At 45.3% G+C, this 17,500-nt stretch overlaps 2 protein-coding genes across 2 annotated transcripts in view; one reads left to right on the forward strand and one right to left on the reverse strand.

Moving 5' to 3' along the window:
• The window catches only part of LOC113805208 (collagen alpha-5(IV) chain-like), a 7,459-nt gene extending 2,103 nt beyond the window's left edge, over nt 1–5,356 (forward strand). Inside the window, exons 1-5 of the mRNA XM_027356173.2 lie at nt 1–340; nt 727–871; nt 3,835–4,013; nt 4,605–4,800; nt 4,954–5,356. The exon at nt 1–340 is cut by the window's left edge and continues 2,103 nt beyond it. Of these exons, the coding sequence (XP_027211974.2) occupies nt 1–340; nt 727–871; nt 3,835–4,013; nt 4,605–4,793 (853 nt within the window). The 3' untranslated portion in view covers nt 4,794–4,800; nt 4,954–5,356. The remainder of the gene's footprint in view (nt 341–726; nt 872–3,834; nt 4,014–4,604; nt 4,801–4,953) is intronic.
• A 255-nt stretch (nt 5,357–5,611) lies between these two features.
• LOC113805211 (uncharacterized) overlaps nt 5,612–17,500 on the reverse strand; it is a 161,531-nt gene continuing 149,642 nt past the window's right edge. Inside the window, exons 13-14 of the mRNA XM_070142064.1 lie at nt 11,138–11,308; nt 5,612–10,235 (exon numbers count right to left, since the gene is read on the reverse strand). Coding sequence (XP_069998165.1) covers nt 6,057–10,235; nt 11,138–11,308 — 4,350 coding nt within the window. The 3' untranslated portion in view covers nt 5,612–6,056. The remainder of the gene's footprint in view (nt 10,236–11,137; nt 11,309–17,500) is intronic.

Here is a 17,500-nt window from a genome sequence, read left to right on the forward strand (position 1 = left end):
TCAGATGCCATGTCCTCCTTGCTATCCAGGAATTCCATGTCCTGTTGGTTGTCCCGTCACACCATGTCCTCCTTGTCTTCCTGGTCAGCCGTGCCCACCGGGATGTGGTTCCAGGCCAACTTGCACTAACTGTCCCCCTGGTCCCCCCGGGGCACCAGGAGGCATTGGGAGGCAAATTCCAGGGCCTCCAGGACCCAGGGGGCCGCCGGCTCAGGGCCAAATAGGTCTACCTGGGCCCCCAGGACTTCCAGGAAAATGTAGCACCCCAGGAGCGCCTTGCATGAATTGCTGCCCAACAAAGGTTGACCTTCAGAAAATTATTCAGATTTCCAAGAAAAAGGTAACTTGTTTACAGGTTTTGACAGACATAGATTAAATGATCTGTTCATATATGCCATCACATGATTCCTTTGTATTTGTGATTTTTTTTTATCTGGTTTTATAATTGTAACTATGTAAATCTCTTAGAATTCAAATCTTCTTGTATTTCTCACCTCTACTCTACGTTTCTGCTCCCAATTATTTGCTGTGCCAATATCTCTCCTGTCTTCATTACCTGCTCCACCTTTATCAATTTTCCCTACCTCACCCTTTAATAGTTCACCGAACTCTTCATCGTCCCCCCTCATCTCTTCCACTACAACTACTATTACATGTTCTTTAGCTCCACGCAAACTTAACTCCAACAAAAGCAATCCAGTTGACAAAGCCTTGCTCCCGTTTCAGCAACAAGTGTCATGTGATCACGACGTAGATGAACTTGAAGCAAAACTGGTGTCTTTGGAACAAGATCTAGGTCGTCTTCAGGCTCTTGAGGCCAAAGTAAAGAGTCAGAGCGGCCTCATCAAACAACTTGGGAACAATTTCAGAGGTTAGGAAAGAACTTGGGAACAATTTCAGAGGTTAGTGAAGAACTTTGGAACAATTTCAGACGTTAGGAAAGAACTTTGGAGCGATTTCAGAGGTTAGTGAAGAACTTTGGAACAATTTCAGAGATTAGGAAAGAACTTTGGAGCAATTTCAGAGTTTCGTGACAAACTTTGGAAGGATTAGGTTAATGTAGAACTTTAGAAAGATTTTGGAGGTTAGTGTACAGCTGAGATAGAGCTCAACGGAAGAACTTAGAATTAAGTTCCAGGGTTATTGTTCAACTGAAAAAAAAATGGCAATAACATCACAGTGTTTAACATATGTCAACAACAGACGACCAAACTAACCCAGTGATAACATTACGCGGGCTAATAAACCTCCACAACTTGTTCTTGACTTGATAATTATTACAATATGGTGTTAGGGCATCTAGGGCATCTGGGACATCTAGGGCATCTGGGGCATCTAGGGCATCTGGGGCATCTAAGGCATCTAGGGCATCTAGGGCATCTAGGGCATCTCGGGCATCTAAGGCATCTAGGGCATCTAGGGCATCTCGGGCATCTAAGGCATCTAGGGCATCTAGGGCATCTAGGGCATCTGGGGCATCTGGGACATCTAGGGCATCTAGGGCATCTAGGGCATCTGGGACATCTGGGACATCTGGGACATCTAGGGCATCTAGGGCATCTAGGGCATCTGGGGCATCTGGGACATCTAGGGCATCTAGGGCATCTAGGGCATCTGGGACATCTGGGACATCTAGGGCATCTAGGGCATCTAGGGCATCTGGGGCATCTAGGGCATCTAGGGCATCTAGGGCATCTGGGACATCTGGGACATCTAGGGCATCTAGGGCATCTAGGGCATCTGGCGCAAAGCAGATCAAGTTTCAAATGCATTTAGATGGCATATTTACTGATCGATATTTTATTTAGCAACTGAATGTGATGGGGGTAAATTTACGTTACAATACATATTTGTTATTGATTGTGATTCTTTAAACTTTCTTGTATGTATTTGTATCTATGCATATATGTAAGTAGTATTTAGTTGTATTTCTTGAATTCTATAATTATCATCATTACATTAGAATCATCATAGTCATCAGAATTATCACGACTCATCATCATCATTACATTAATCTGCATCACTATCATCATCACCATCATCATCATCATCATCATCATTAGTCATCATCATCATCATCATCATCATCATCATCACCATCATCATCAATCATCATCATCATCATCATCATCACCATCATCACCATCATCATCATCGTCAATCATCATCATCATCATCATCATCACCATCATCACCATCATCATCATCGTCAATCATCATCATCATCAATCATCATCATCATCATCACCATCATCACCATCATCATCATCATCATCACCATCATCATCAATCATCATCATCATCATCATCATCACCATCATCACCATCATCATCATCGTCAATCATCATCATCATTGTTATCATCAATTCCACCACAATTATCACCATCATCACCCTCCCCATCGAAATTCTCATCACTATATTTACCGTTATCCCAAACACCATCAGTTGAGTGTGTGATGTTTATCATGATTATAGCATTGCTGTTAACCTTATCAGGATCATTATAATACTCACCACCATTACATTCTTACCATCATCACTACCACCATAAGTCATCACTATTACAATCATCCCCATCACCATCACAATCAGCACCATCACAGTTATCACCATCACAATCATCACCATCACAGTTACCATCACCACAATCATCACCATCACAATCATCACCATCATCATCACAGTTACACCATCACAATCATCACCATCATCATCACAGTTACCACCATCACAATAATCACCATCACAGATACCCCCATCATAATCATCACCATCACCATCACAATCATCACCATCACAGTTACTACCACCACAATCATCACCATCACCATCACAATCATCACCATCACCATCACAGTTACCACCACCACAATCATCACCATCACAGTTACCATCACAATCATCACCATCACCATCACAGTTACCACCATCACAATCATCACCATCACCATCACAGTTACCACCATCACAATCATCACCATCACCATCACAGTTACCACCACCACAATCATCACCATCACAGTTACCACCACCACAATCATCACCATCACCATCACAGTTACCACCACCACAATCATCACCATCACCATCACAGTTACCACCATCACAATCATCACCATCACAGTTACCATCACCACAATCATCACCATCACAATCATCACCATCACAGTTACCACCACCACAATCATCACCATCACCACCACAATCATCACCATCACCATCACAATCATCACCATCACCATCACAGTTACCACCATCACAATCATCACCATCATACTTACCATCACCATCACAATCATCACCATCACAATCATCACCATCACAGTTACCATCACCACAATCATCACCACCACAATCATCACCATCACCATCACAATCATCACCATCACCATCACAGTTACCACCATCACAATATTCACCATCACCATCACCATCATCACCATCAGAATCCTCATCACAATCCTCATGCCCATCACAGTCATCACAACGGTGTCTGTGCCTTGATCTTCGCTCTCTCTCTTTGAAGGTAAAACGCTTATTGAAGAAAAGAAAAGAAAGAAAGAAAGAAAATCGACTTGAGTGTAAATATAATACCAAAAACAAATATCTTATATGATCGCAAAAAAAAAAAAAAAAAAAAAACAATGTATTTTAGATGACAAAAAAAAAGGATCTTAGATGACCACAACCCCCCCCCCCCCAAAAAAAAAGACCACAAAACGAAAAAATAAAATAAAATAAATATATGTAATTAGATAGATAGATAGATAGATCCCCCTCCCCACCCCCCCCCAAAAAAAAAAAAAAAATCTCTTTCCTCTCTCTCTCCAGAACGTGACTTCAGCGGCGACAAGGGCCAGAAGGGGACCAGGGGAGTCCTCGGGCACAAGGGCGAAGGAGGCGCCGCCGGAGCTCACGGTTCCTGCAGCGAGGTCTCCGACGATCCCGCCAAGGGCCCCCTAGGTCCCCCGGGGCACAAGGGGGTCAAGGGCGAGCCAGGGACCCAAGGGGTGAGGAGACACGACTGCGCACAGGCCGTTAAGGCGATGTGTTTTCGCTTAAAGGACGATGTGGTTTTATATATATATATATATATATATATATATATATATATATATATATATATATATATATATATATATATATATATATGCACACACACATATTGTTACTGTTATTACCATTACCATCATTCTTCTTCTTCTTATTATTATCATTATCTTTGCATTATTTTTATACTAACATTATTATTACTATTATCGTTATTATGATTTTATTTATCATTATCAACATCATCATCATCTTCATTATACTATCATTATTATCTTCATCATTTTCTTAGTCATAATTATTTTCATTATTGTTATCATTATGTTATCAGTATCATCATTATTATTATCTCTATTATTATCATTACTATTATCATCATTGTTACTATTATTATTGTTATTATTAGCATTATCGTATTATCATGATTAATAATATTATCATTATCATTATCATCCCCATTTTCATCACTGTTATCATTATCATGAACATCTTCATCGTCTTTATCGTCATAATCACCATTATCATTATTATCCCTTCCACTGAACCGCCAGCACTGCAAATGTCGCGGTGATCGAGGCGAGAAAGGTCTGCCGGGAGAGGATGTCAAAGGTCATCGCGGTCAGCAGGGGTATAAAGGTCAAAAGGGCGAACGAGGAGTTGGGTCGAGGTCAAGCTTCGGTCTGGAATCCGAAGTCGAAGTGAGGAATTCCAGGTCGCAGAAGAAGACGCTGGCTACGTAGAAAAGCGGTAGTGTTTTATCTCTTTTAGTTTTGTGGTTTGGTGTGTTTACTTTCTCTCTTTTTTTGAGTGTTATTGGATGCTATCTTTTGGATATGTGATATATGTGTTCATATATAGAGGAAGGGAATAATCTTTTTCTTATTATCTTTTCTTCCGTAGCCATGGCGGATGATACAAATGATAAAACGTACAGCGGTAGACGTGAATGTACGAAGGAAGCAAGTTACCCCTTAAAAAGAAGAGTGTAAACGAGAAACGTCTTATAGAAAACGGAAAATTATAGGGTAGACATTTTTAGAATGAATTAGATGTTTTCAACTCCTATAATTGTAACATAGAGGCAATGGCTGAAGGAATACAAGTGTATTCTTATTCCCCAAAATCTACCTTCATCTACATTTAATATCCTTTATCATGATTCTTATCCGTGTAATGCTGTAAAATAATGCTTTGGATATGTGACTGTGATGGGTTGGGTCGTGAACTGAGTAAATAATTATTTTGTTTAAAATGGAAGTGGTTTAAGTATATTTTCTCTTTAAGATGCGTTTGATAATAGCAGAAACTATGAATAAATGAACTTTCCCCTTGTTTTTATCTTTCTTATTTACCCTTATTCTGATTGTGATTGAAATATGAAATTATGTTTCATTGAGGAAAGATCACTGTGGTTAACCTTTACTATATTTTTGTATGTTTGTTATCGGCTTTTTTTTCTTTTTTTTCGGGAGAGGGGATAATGAAAGAATTATTTGCCACAAGTATACGCTTGATGGCGAAACAACATACAATTAAGGATATCAAAAAGATCTGGTTAATCAAACATTTTCACGTTTTATTAAAGATATAACAATACATGTTAGGATGATTTTAACTGACTAAAAGTAACTTGACACTTACTGACTAAAGCACCAGTATACAGGCATGAGCGAGGAACTTAAAACTCAAACATCTCTCAAACTTACACTAAACATCTCTACTGTACAAGGAAAGATCTACTGCAGGTCGCCACGTAATATATTGTGATTAAATACGTAAAATAAGTAACCATGTTTCTCTTAATATTGTGTTATTCATTCAGAAATGATAATGTTCTCTTAAAATACTGGAGGAGAGGGTGCGGGCAGTGATACGTGCGAGACAGAGCCCGAGGTCGCGTCCTACGGGGCAAACGACGCCCGCGCTCGGCCGTCTCTTAACGCTCTTGTGGTGTTCTTGTCCTGTTCTTGTTCCGGCAACACCACGGCGGCGCCTCCGTCAGGTTATTGCTCGGCTGCGACCTTGCGCCTCCCCCCCCTGCGCCTCCCCCCCTTGCGGCCGCGGCGCCTCCTCCCTTCTGCGCGCTTCTGGTGACGCTTGGTGCGCCAGCGGCGGCGGAGGGAAACGGCCTCCTTGCGGGAAACGGCCTCTTCGTCTCCGGTTTTGGCCTCGGCGAACTCGGTGCCGTCGGCGTACTCCGTGTCGTCTCCTGTGAAGGCGTAGGCTGAAACAGAAGACGATCGGGGTTTACCACCACTGCCAAATGTGTACGTCTTTGTGCTGCGTGAGTGAGTCTCCACAGTGGCTGGGTACGTCACTACGGTGTGGGTTCTGACGCCATACTTCCTATGGCTGTTGCTTCTGTGGCTGCTACTTCTACTACTACTGCTGATACCCCCACTAGCAACAGCATTGTCTCCCCTTATAGGCCCATTATCTTCAGCATGCGAGGAGTATTTGTAGTGGTAGGTGTTAGTTCCAAACCCGGCAGTCCCCCCTTGGGTGGTACTTCCTGACGCTGTGCCAGACTCTGCCTGCCCGAGGGTGAATGGCAGAGCCTTATCATCACCTACTGTATCAGTGTGTCCTATCACATCCGAACCATAGGGATGGCCCACGTAACTGAACCTCCCCCCATCTGGGCTGCTTGGACCATCTGTAGTCTCACGGTGAATGGTGGTTGAGTTGTAAGTTCTGAAGCCACCAGTGGGCAGTGGCTGGAGATCCCCATGCGTTAGCGAGCCACCTGGCTGTCCGGAGCCACCTGAGTAATGGTAAGTGTAAGTCCTGGAGGAGGTGGAAGTAGAGTAGCCGCCACGTGCACCAGCTACATTGTTAATACCAGAGCCAGAGCCTTCAGGGAAGCCAGTTCGGTTGAAGTAGCTGAGCCTTGAGTCTGCACCTGTGCTAGAACCACCGGCATAGCCAGTGTAACCTGTTCGGTTGAAGTAAGAAAGTGTTGAGTCTGCACCTGTTCCAGAACCACCGGCATAGCCAGTGTAACCTGTACGGTTGAAGTAATCAAGTATTGAGTCTACACCTGAGCCAGAATAGCGTGTACCATTTTCAGTGTATCTTGTGCCTGTACCAGAATAATGTGTGTTTGTTCCAATACCGTAACGTGTGTCTGTTCCATTGTATCGTATGTCTGTCCCTTGGTACCTTGTATCTGTGTTTTCCCCTGCATACCTCGAATCATTTCCAGTGTACCATGAGTCTGCATCTGTTCCTGTAATTTCTGTACCATTTCTATAGTATCTTCTAGTTGTTAAAGTATATCGTGTGTCTGTTCCAGTATGTTGGGTGCCTCGGTCAGTCCCTGTGTATCTTGTATCTTCTCCAGTGTGGCTTGTATCCCCTTCTGAGTGCTGTGCGTCTGTGCCAGTTCCCGTATACCTCATATCAGTTCCAGTATGTCTTGTCAAAGTGTAGCGTGTGTCTGTGTCTGTGCCTGTGTATCTAGTGTCATTTTCATTGTTTCGGGTGTGTGCATCACTCCCTGTATATCCTGTGTTAGTTTCCGTGCGTCGTCTATCTGTGTCAGAACCTGTATACCTGATATCTGTGCCCCTGTATCTTGTATCAGTCCCAGTGTATCGAGTGTCTGCCTCAGTCCCTGTATACCTAGTACCAGTTTCAGTGTATCGTGTATCAGTACCAGTGTATCTGGTATCAGTTCCAGTGCGTCGTCTATCTGTGTCAGAACCTGTATATCTGGTGTCTGTACCCCTATATCTAGTATCTGTGCCAGTGTATCTGGTATCTGTTTCAGTGCGTTGTCTGTCTGCGTCAGATCCTGTGTATCTGGTTCCAGTTCCTGTGTATCTGGTATCTGTTTCCGTGCGCCGTCTGTCTGCATCAGATTCTGTATATCTGGTATCAGTTCCAGTGCGTCGTGTGTCTGCTTCAGTCTCTGCATCAGATTCAGTGTATCTTGTACCAGTTTCTGTGTATCTGGTATCTGTTTCGGTGCGTCGCCTATCTGTGTCAGAACCTGTATATCTGATATCTGTACCCCTATATCTTGTATCGGTTCCAGTGTATCGAGTGTCTGCTTCAGTCCCTGTGTACCTTGTACCAGTTTCACTGTATCTAGTGTCAGTACCAGTGTATCTGGTATCAGTTCCAGTGCGTTGTGTGACTGTTTCAGTTCCTGTGTACCTTGTATCAGTCCCAGTGTATCGAGTGTCTGCTTCAGTCCCTGTGTACCTTGTACCAGTTTCACTGTATCTAGTGTCAGTACCAGTGTATCTGGTATCAGTTCCGGTGCGGCGTCTATCTGTGTCAGATTCTGCATATCTGGAGTCAGATCCTGTGTATCTGGTATCAGTTCCAGTGCGTTGTGTGACTGTTTCAGTTCCTGTGTACCTTGTACCAGTTTCAGTGTATCGTGTATCAGTACCAGTGTATCTGGTATCAGTTCCAGTGCGTCGTCTATCTGTGTCAGAACCTGTATATCTGGTGTCTGTACCCCTATATCTAGTATCTGTACCAGTGTATCTGGTATCTGTTTCAGTGTGTTGCCTCTCTGTGTCAGATCCTGTATATCTGGTGTCAGTGTTTTCTATATCGGTTCCAGCATGTCGTGTGTCCGTTTCACTCTCTGGATGCCTTGTACCAGTCTCAGTGTATCTAGTATCAACACCGGTATATCTGGTATCAGTTCCAGTGCGTCGTGTATCTGCTTCAGTACCTGTATACCTTGTACCAGTTTCAGTGTATCTAGTATCAACACCGGTGTATCCGGTATCTGCTTCAGTGTGTCGTCTATCTGAGTCAGATCCTGTATATCTAGTATCAGATCCCCTGTATGTTGTTGTATCAGTTCCAGTACGTCGTGTGTCTGTGTTACTCCCTCTGTATCTTGTGCGAGTGCCAGCATACCGAGTGTATTGTGTAGTGGTGTCGACTCGTGCATCAGAGTCCGAACTCGTTCTCCGTTCTTCATTTCCATCATATGACAAATCTAATTCATTGCGTCCTAAATCAGATGATGAAACAGCTGATTCACTTATATCATTGCTGTTTGTATTGGCAAACTCACTTCGTCTGCTGAGCTCAAACTCGTCACTGACATGCGTTGAAGATCTGTCGTGTGTGTTTGTGTTCCCTCTGTCCCTGGAAGAGGATGAAATGCCATGGGAACCTGACTCATCTTGACGTGAGGAAGACGTGTCCTCATACACGTCATTGCCACTGTGTAGTGAGGCATCGTCATAGCCGTAAGTTGTGGAACTCCCATATGTTTCGTGGCCTGTGTCCGAGTCTTTGGCTTCACCCTCCTCGGTCCGTGTTATTTGTGTTTCAAAGTCATAAATGTGTGACGAGGACGATGAGGAAGATGATGGTGTATATGAAGAGGAGGAGTAAGAACCTTCACGTTCAGTGTAGGACCCACCACCATGTTTTTTGCCTTTGTGAGTCCTGCGTGAGGAGGCTCGGGAGGAAGACCTGGTTAGTCCTGGCTCTGTGGTAGAGTAAGGCTCCCGGACGTCATATGAGTCCTGGCCACTGTAGGAGGAGGCGGCGGAGGAGGAGGAAGAAGAAGAGGAGGAAGTAGAAGAGGAGGGAGTAGAAGAGGAGGAGGACGAAGAGGAAGAGTGGGAGGTACTAGTGGTGAGAGAATTTTGTGAGGCCTCCGATTCGCGTGCTGAGAATCCCGAGCCCTGGAGGTGAGTCTCTTCCAGTTCACCAAAGGAGGAGTCGTCAGGGGTGTTACTCCAAGTGTCATCTGGGGAGGTAGTTGGGCTAGTGGTTGTTACTCCTGAGGAGGGGCGGGTGGAGGAGGGAGAAGAGAATGCTTTTCTTCTCCTGTATCCCCTCGAGGTCTTCCTGCGTTTGGCTCTAGCGGTGGGGGAGGAGGAGGAGGAGGAGGGGAACACGGTACCTTGTGGGAAGGCAGGCAGGCTGTCATCCCTGCCTTCGTCCCCGTAAGTCTCCGCTAAGGTCACTGTCTTCTTGTAGGTCCTGCGCGAGGACTTGCTCGACCCCCAGGAAGAGGACGAGGAGGAGGACGACGACGAGGAATAAGAGCTTCTCCCAGATCCCCGGGAGGACGAGGAGGAGCTGGTCGTCTTGTAGGTAGAGTAGGTGTACGAGTTCTCCGGAAGGAAGACCTTGTCGATCACGTGGATGACGCCCTTGGCGCTCATGTGGGAGGAGGTGACGGAGGCGCCATTGACCTGCAAGGGAAGGAAAGGCTCACGTAGGGGGGCTTCGTTGGGCGCCTTGGTTGCCGCTTATATATATATATATATATATATATATATATATATATATATATATATATATATATATATATATATATATATATATATATGTATATAAGTATAAATAAATAAATAAATAAATAAATATATATTATATGTATACATATATATATATATATATATATATATATATATATATATATATATATATATATATATATATATATATATATATATATATATATATATATATGTACACACACATACACACACACACACACACACACACACACACACACATATATATGTATATGTATATACATGTATACTATCTATTCATTTATATATGTATATCTGTTTTTTATATTCCCATTAACATAATTATTGTAATTATCATCATCTATTATCATTATTATTATCATAGTAATAATTATCATTACCACCATCATTAGCAGTGGCTCCATTATTAACATTTAAAAGCCTTTCCTACTGATTATGTTTGTCATAATTCTTGAGATTATCCTTATATTGATGTTTTTGCTTTACTGACGGTACTTTTGTGAACATTATCATTATTATTATTATTATTATTATTATTATTATTATTATTATCATTATTATTATTGATATCATTATTATTAGTATTATTATCATCGTCAGCTTTATCATCACTATAATCAACATTTTTATCATTATCACCATTATTATTGTCATTATCAATATTACCATCACAATCAGACACACACACACACACTCACACACACACTCACTCACTCACCCACCCACCCACACACACCCAAACTCACCCATACCCAAACACACACACACACATACACTCATTCCCACCCACCCACACACACCCACATCCAACTCACCGTGATGCTATTCGCCGACGTCTTCTTGATGTCGAAGGGGCCCGCCATGCCCTCGACGGTGTAGACAAGGTTTTCCTCAAAGGACGTCGCCGGGAACATGTTGACGGCGATGTGGCTCTTGATCAGCTCCATGAGGTAGCGGTCATCCTGCTTGATCTTGGAAAGGGTTGCCTGGCGGGAGGAGGAGAGAGGGGGTTAGGGTGGGGGAGGGTGGTGATGGTGGAGGGAGGTGCTGGTGGATGGAGGTGATGGGGGATGGAGGTGATGGGGGCTGGAGGTGATGGGTGAGGGAGGTGCTGGTGGAGGGAGGTGATGGGGGAGGGAGGTGATGGGGGATGGAGGTGATGTTGGTGGATGGAGGTGATGCTTTGGATGGTGGTCGTGATATAAGGAATATTGATAATAATGATGATGATGATGGCGATGGAAGAATAAGATGGAGGGTAGATCGTGATGATAATGATTGTTATGGATTTGAATAAGATGATAATCATGATGATGAATATGATGAATAGGAAGATAGGGATAATACTGATATTGAGAATGATGAATCATGCATCCGTAGTGCCTCTTCGTTAAAAAAAAAGAAAAAAAAACTAAAAAATGGATTTCAAAAAAGTATAGAAATCCTTCAGATTTTGAAAGTCGAAATACAGAAACATGAATAATGGATGACGTGTAGAAGATTCGATTATAGAAAGAAAAAAACATAAAAAAATAAAGTTGATAAACCGAACGACTACAAACCACCACAGATACGATTCTTAGCTTTGTTTGTTACACGTTTTTTTGGCGAAGATTGCAAAACCGACTCGGCTATAACTCAACTTATTATATACGATTCTTAGCTTTGTCTACCAGGCCCCAACCAGCCCCCCTATATCCGATTCTTAGCTTTGTCTACCAGGCCCCAACCAGCCCCCCTATAAACGATTCTTAGTTTTGTCTACCAGGCCCCAACCAGCCTCCCTATATACGATTCTTAGCTTTGTCTTCCAGGCCCCAACCAGCCTCCCTATAAACGATTCTTAGCTTTGTCTACCAGGCCCCAACCAGCCCCCCTATAAACGATTCTTAGCTTTGTCTACCAGGCCCCAACCAGCCCCCCTATATCCGATTCTTAGCTTTGTCTACCAGGCCCCAACCAGGCTCCCTATATCCGATTCTTAGCTTTGTCTACCAGGCCCCAACCAGCCCCCCTATATACGATTCTTAGCTTTGTCTACCAGGCCCCAACCAGCCTCCCTATATCCGATTCTTAGCTTTGTCTACCAGGCCCCAACCAGGCTCCCTATATCCGATTCTTAGCTTTGTCTACCAGGCCCCAACCAGCCCCCCTATATACGATTCTTAGCTTTGTCTACCAGGCCCCAACCAGGCTCCCTATATACGATTCTTAGCTTTGTCTACCAGGCCCCAACCAGCCTCCCTATAAACGATTCTTAGCTTTGTCTACCAGGCCCCAACCAGGCTCCCTATAAACGATTCTTAGCTTTGTCTACCAGGCCCCAACCAGCCTCCCTATACACGATTCTTAGCTTTGTCTACCAGGCCCCAACCAGCCTCCCTATACACGATTCTTAGCTTTGTCTACCAGGCCCCAACCAGCCTCCCTATAAACGATTCTTAGCTTTGTCTACCAGGCCCCAACCAGCCCCCCTATAAACGATTCTTAGCTTTGTCTATCAGGCCCCAACCAGCCTTCCTATCTACGATTCTTAGCTTTGTCTACCAGGCCCCAACCAGCCTTCCTATCTACGATTCTTAGCTTTGTCTATCAGGCCCCAACCAGCCTCCCTATAAACGATTCTTAGCTTTGTCTACCAGGCCCCAACCAGCCTCCCTATAAACGATTCTTAGCTTTGTCTACGAGGCCCCAACCAGCCCCCCTATAAACGATTCTTAGCTTTGTCTTCCAGGCCCCAACCAGGCTCCCTATATACGATTCTTAGCTTTGTCTACCAGGCCCCAACCAGCCTCCCTATCTACGATTCTTAGCTTTGTCTTCCAGGCCCCAACCAGCCTCCCTATATACGATTCTTAGCTTTGTCTACCAGGCCCCAACCAGCCTCCCTATATTCGATTCTTAGCTTTGTCTTCCAGGCCCCAACCAGCCTCCCTATATACGATTCTTAGCTTTGTCTACCAGGCCCCAACCAGCCTCCCTATAAACGATTCTTAGCTTTGTCTTCCAGGCCCCAACCAGCCTCCCTATAAACGATTCTTAGCTTTGTCTACCAGGCCCCAACCAGCCCCCCTATAAACGATTCTTAGCTTTGTCTACCAGGCCCCAACCAGCCTCCCTATAAACGATTCTTAGCTTTGTCTACCAGGCCCCAACCAGCCTCCCTATCTACGATTCTTAGCTTTGTCTACCAGGCCCCAACCAGGCTCCCTATATACGATTCTTAGCTTTGTCTACCAGGCCCCAACCAGCCTCCCTATCTACGATTCTTAGCTTTGTCTACCAGGCCCCAACCAGCCTCCCTATATTCGATTCTTAGCTTTGTCTTCCAGGCCCCAACCAGCCTCCCTATAAACGATTCTTAGCTTTGTCTTCCAGGCCCCAACCAGCCTCCCTATATACGATTCTTAGCTTTGTCTACCAGGCCCCAACCAGCCTCCCTATAAACGATTCTTAGCTTTGTCTACCAGGCCCCAACCAGCCTCCCTATAAACGATTCTTAGCTTTGTCTTCCAGGCCCCAACCAGCCTCCCTATAAACGATTCTTAGCTTTGTCTTCCAGGCCCCAACCAGCCTCCCTATATACGATTCTTAGCTTTGTCTACCAGGCCCCAACCAGCCTCCCTATAAACGATTCTTAGCTTTGTCTACCAGGCCCCAACCAGCCTCCCTATATTCGATTCTTAGCTTTGTCTACCAGGCCCCAACCAGCCTCCCTATAAACGATTCTTAGCTTTGTCTACCAGGCCCCAACCAGCCTCCCTATAAACGATTCTTAGCTTTGTCTTCCAGGCCCCAACCAGCCTCCCTATATACGATTCTTAGCTTTGTCTACCAGGCCCCAACCAGCCTCCCTATATTCGATTCTTAGCTTTGTCTACCAGGCCCCAACCAGCCTCCCTATATTCGATTCTTAGCTTTGTCTACCAGGCCCCAACCAGCCTCCCTATATACGATTCTTAGCTTTGTCTACCAGGCCCCAACCAGCCTCCCTATAAACGATTCTTAGCTTTGTCTTCCAGGCCCCAACCAGCCTCCCTATATACGATTCTTAGCTTTGTCTACCAGGCCCCAACCAGCCTCCCTATAAACGATTCTTAGCTTTGTCTACCAGGCCCCAACCAGCCTCCCTATATTCGATTCTTAGCTTTGTCTTCCAGGCCCCAACCAGCCTCCCTATAAACGATTCTTAGCTTTGTCTACCAGGCCCCAACCAGCCTCCCTATATACGATTCTTAGCTTTGTCTACCAGGCCCCAACCAGCCTCCCTATAAACGATTCTTAGCTTTGTCTACCAGGCCCCAACCAGCCTCCCTATATACGATTCTTAGCTTTGTCTACCAGGCCCCAACCAGCCTCCCTATAAACGATTCTTAGCTTTGTCTACCAGGCCCCAACCAGCCTCCCTATAAACGATTCTTAGCTTTGTCTTCCAGGCCCCAACCAGCCTCCCTATATACGATTCTTAGCTTTGTCTACCAGGCCCCAACCAGCCTCCCTATAAACGATTCTTAGCTTTGTCTACCAGGCCCCAACCAGCCTCCCTATATACGATTCTTAGCTTTGTCTACCAGGCCCCAACCAGCCTCCCTATATTCGATTCTTAGCTTTGTCTACCAGGCCCCAACCAGCCTCCCTATATTCGATTCTTAGCTTTGTCTTCCAGGCCCCAACCAGCCTCCCTATATACGATTCTTAGCTTTGTCTACCAGGCCCCAACCAGCCTCCCTATATTCGATTCTTAGCTTTGTCTACCAGGCCCCAACCAGCCTCCCTATATTCGATTCTTAGCTTTGTCTTCCAGGCCCCAACCAGCCTCCCTATATTCGATTCTTAGCTTTGTCTACCAGGCCCCAACCAGCCTCCCTATATTCGATTCTTAGCTTTGTCTTCCAGGCCCCAACCAGCCTCCCTATAAACGATTCTTAGCTTTGTCTACCAGGCCCCAACCAGCCTCCCTATAAACGATTCTTAGCTTTGTCTACCAGGCCCCAACCAGCCTCCCTATATTCGATTCTTAGCTTTGTCTACCAGGCCCCAACCAGCCTCCCTATATTCGATTCTTAGCTTTGTCTACCAGGCCCCAACCAGCCTCCCTATAAACGATTCTTAGCTTTGTCTACCAGGCCCCAACCAGCCTCCCTATATACGATTCTTAGCTTTGTCTACCAGGCCCCAACCAGCCTCCCTATATTCGATTCTTAGCTTTGTCTACCAGGCCCCAACCAGCCTCCCTATATTCGATTCTTAGCTTTGTCTTCCAGGCCCCAACCAGCCTCCCTATATACGATTCTTAGCTTTGTCTACCAGGCCCCAACCAGCCTCCCTATATTCGATTCTTAGCTTTGTCTACCAGGCCCCAACCAGCCTCCCTATAAACGATTCTTAGCTTTGTCTACCAGGCCCCAACCAGCCTCCCTATAAACGATTCTTAGCTTTGTCTACCAGGCCCCAACCAGCCTCCCTATATACGATTCTTAGCTTTGTCTACCAGGCCCCAACCAGCCTCCCTATAAACGATTCTTAGCTTTGTCTACCAGGCCCCAACCAGCCTCCCTATAAACGATTCTTAGCTTTGTCTACCAGGCCCCAACCAGCCTCCCTATATACGATTCTTAGCTTTGTCTACCAGGCCCCAACCAGCCTCCCTATAAACGATTCTTAGCTTTGTCTACCAGGCCCCAACCAGCCTCCCTATAAACGATTCTTAGCTTTGTCTACCAGGCCCCAACCAGCCTCCCTATATACGATTCTTAGCTTTGTCTACCAGGCCCCAACCAGCCTCCCTATAAACGATTCTTAGCTTTGTCTACCAGGCCCCAACCAGCCTCCCTATAAACGATTCTTAGCTTTGTCTTCCAGGCCCCAACCAGCCTCCCTATATACGATTCTTAGCTTTGTCTACCAGGCCCCAACCAGCCTCCCTATATTCGATTCTTAGCTTTGTCTTCCAGGCCCCAACCAGCCTCCCTATATTCGATTCTTAGCTTTGTCTACCAGGCCCCAACCAGCCTCCCTATATTCGATTCTTAGCTTTGTCTTCCAGGCCCCAACCAGCCTCCCTATATACGATTCTTAGCTTTGTCTACCAGGCCCCAACCAGCCTCCCTATATACGATTCTTAGCTTTGTCTACCAGGCCCCAACCAGCCTCCCTATATTCGATTCTTAGCTTTGTCTTCCAGGCCCCAACCAGCCTCCCTATATACGATTCTTAGCTTTGTCTACCAGGCCCCAACCAGCCTCCCTATATTCGATTCTTAGCTTTGTCTTCCAGGCCCCAACCAGCCTCCCTATAAACGATTCTTAGCTTTGTCTTCCAGGCCCCAACCAGCCTCCCTATAAACGATTCTTAGCTTTGTCTACCAGGCCCCAACCAGCCTCCCTATAAACGATTCTTAGCTTTGTCTTCCAGGCCCCAACCAGCCTCCCTATAAACGATTCTTAGCTTTGTCTACCAGGCCCCAACCAGCCTCCCTATATTCGATCCTTAGCTTTGTCTACCAGGCCCCAACCAGCCTCCCTATAAACGATTCTTAGCTTTGTCTACCAGGCCCCAACCAGCCTCCCTATCTACGATTCTTAGCTTCGTCTACCAGGCCCCAACCAGCCCCCCTATATACGATTCTTAGCTTTGTCTACCAGGCCCCAACCAGCCTCCCTATATACGATTCTTAGCTTTGTCTACCAGGCCCCAACCAGCCTCCCTATAAACGATTCTTAGCTTTGTCTACCAGGCCCCAACCAGCCTCCCTATATTCGATTCTTAGCTTTGTCTACCAGGCCCCAACCAGCCTCCCTATCTACGATTCTTAGCTTCGTCTACCAGGCCCCAACCAGCCCCCCTATATACGATTCTTAGCTTTGTCTACCAGGCCCCAACCAGCCTCCCTATCTACGATTCTTAGCTTTGTCTACCAGGCCCCAACCAGCCTCCCTATCTACGATTCTTAGCTTTGTCTACCAGGCCCCAACCAGCCTCCCTATAAACGATTCTTAGCTTTGTCTACCAGGCCCCAACCAGCCTCCCTATAAACGATTCTTAGCTTTGTCTACCAGGCCCCAACCAGCCTCCCTATAAACGATTCTTAGCTTTGTCTTCCAGGCCCCAACCAGCCCCCCTATAAACGATTCTTAGCTTTGTCTACCAGGCCCCAACCAGCCCCCCTATATACGATT

Source organism: Penaeus vannamei, chromosome 28, assembly GCF_042767895.1.
Source record: "Penaeus vannamei isolate JL-2024 chromosome 28, ASM4276789v1, whole genome shotgun sequence".
NCBI lineage: Eukaryota > Metazoa > Arthropoda > Malacostraca > Decapoda > Penaeidae > Penaeus > Penaeus vannamei.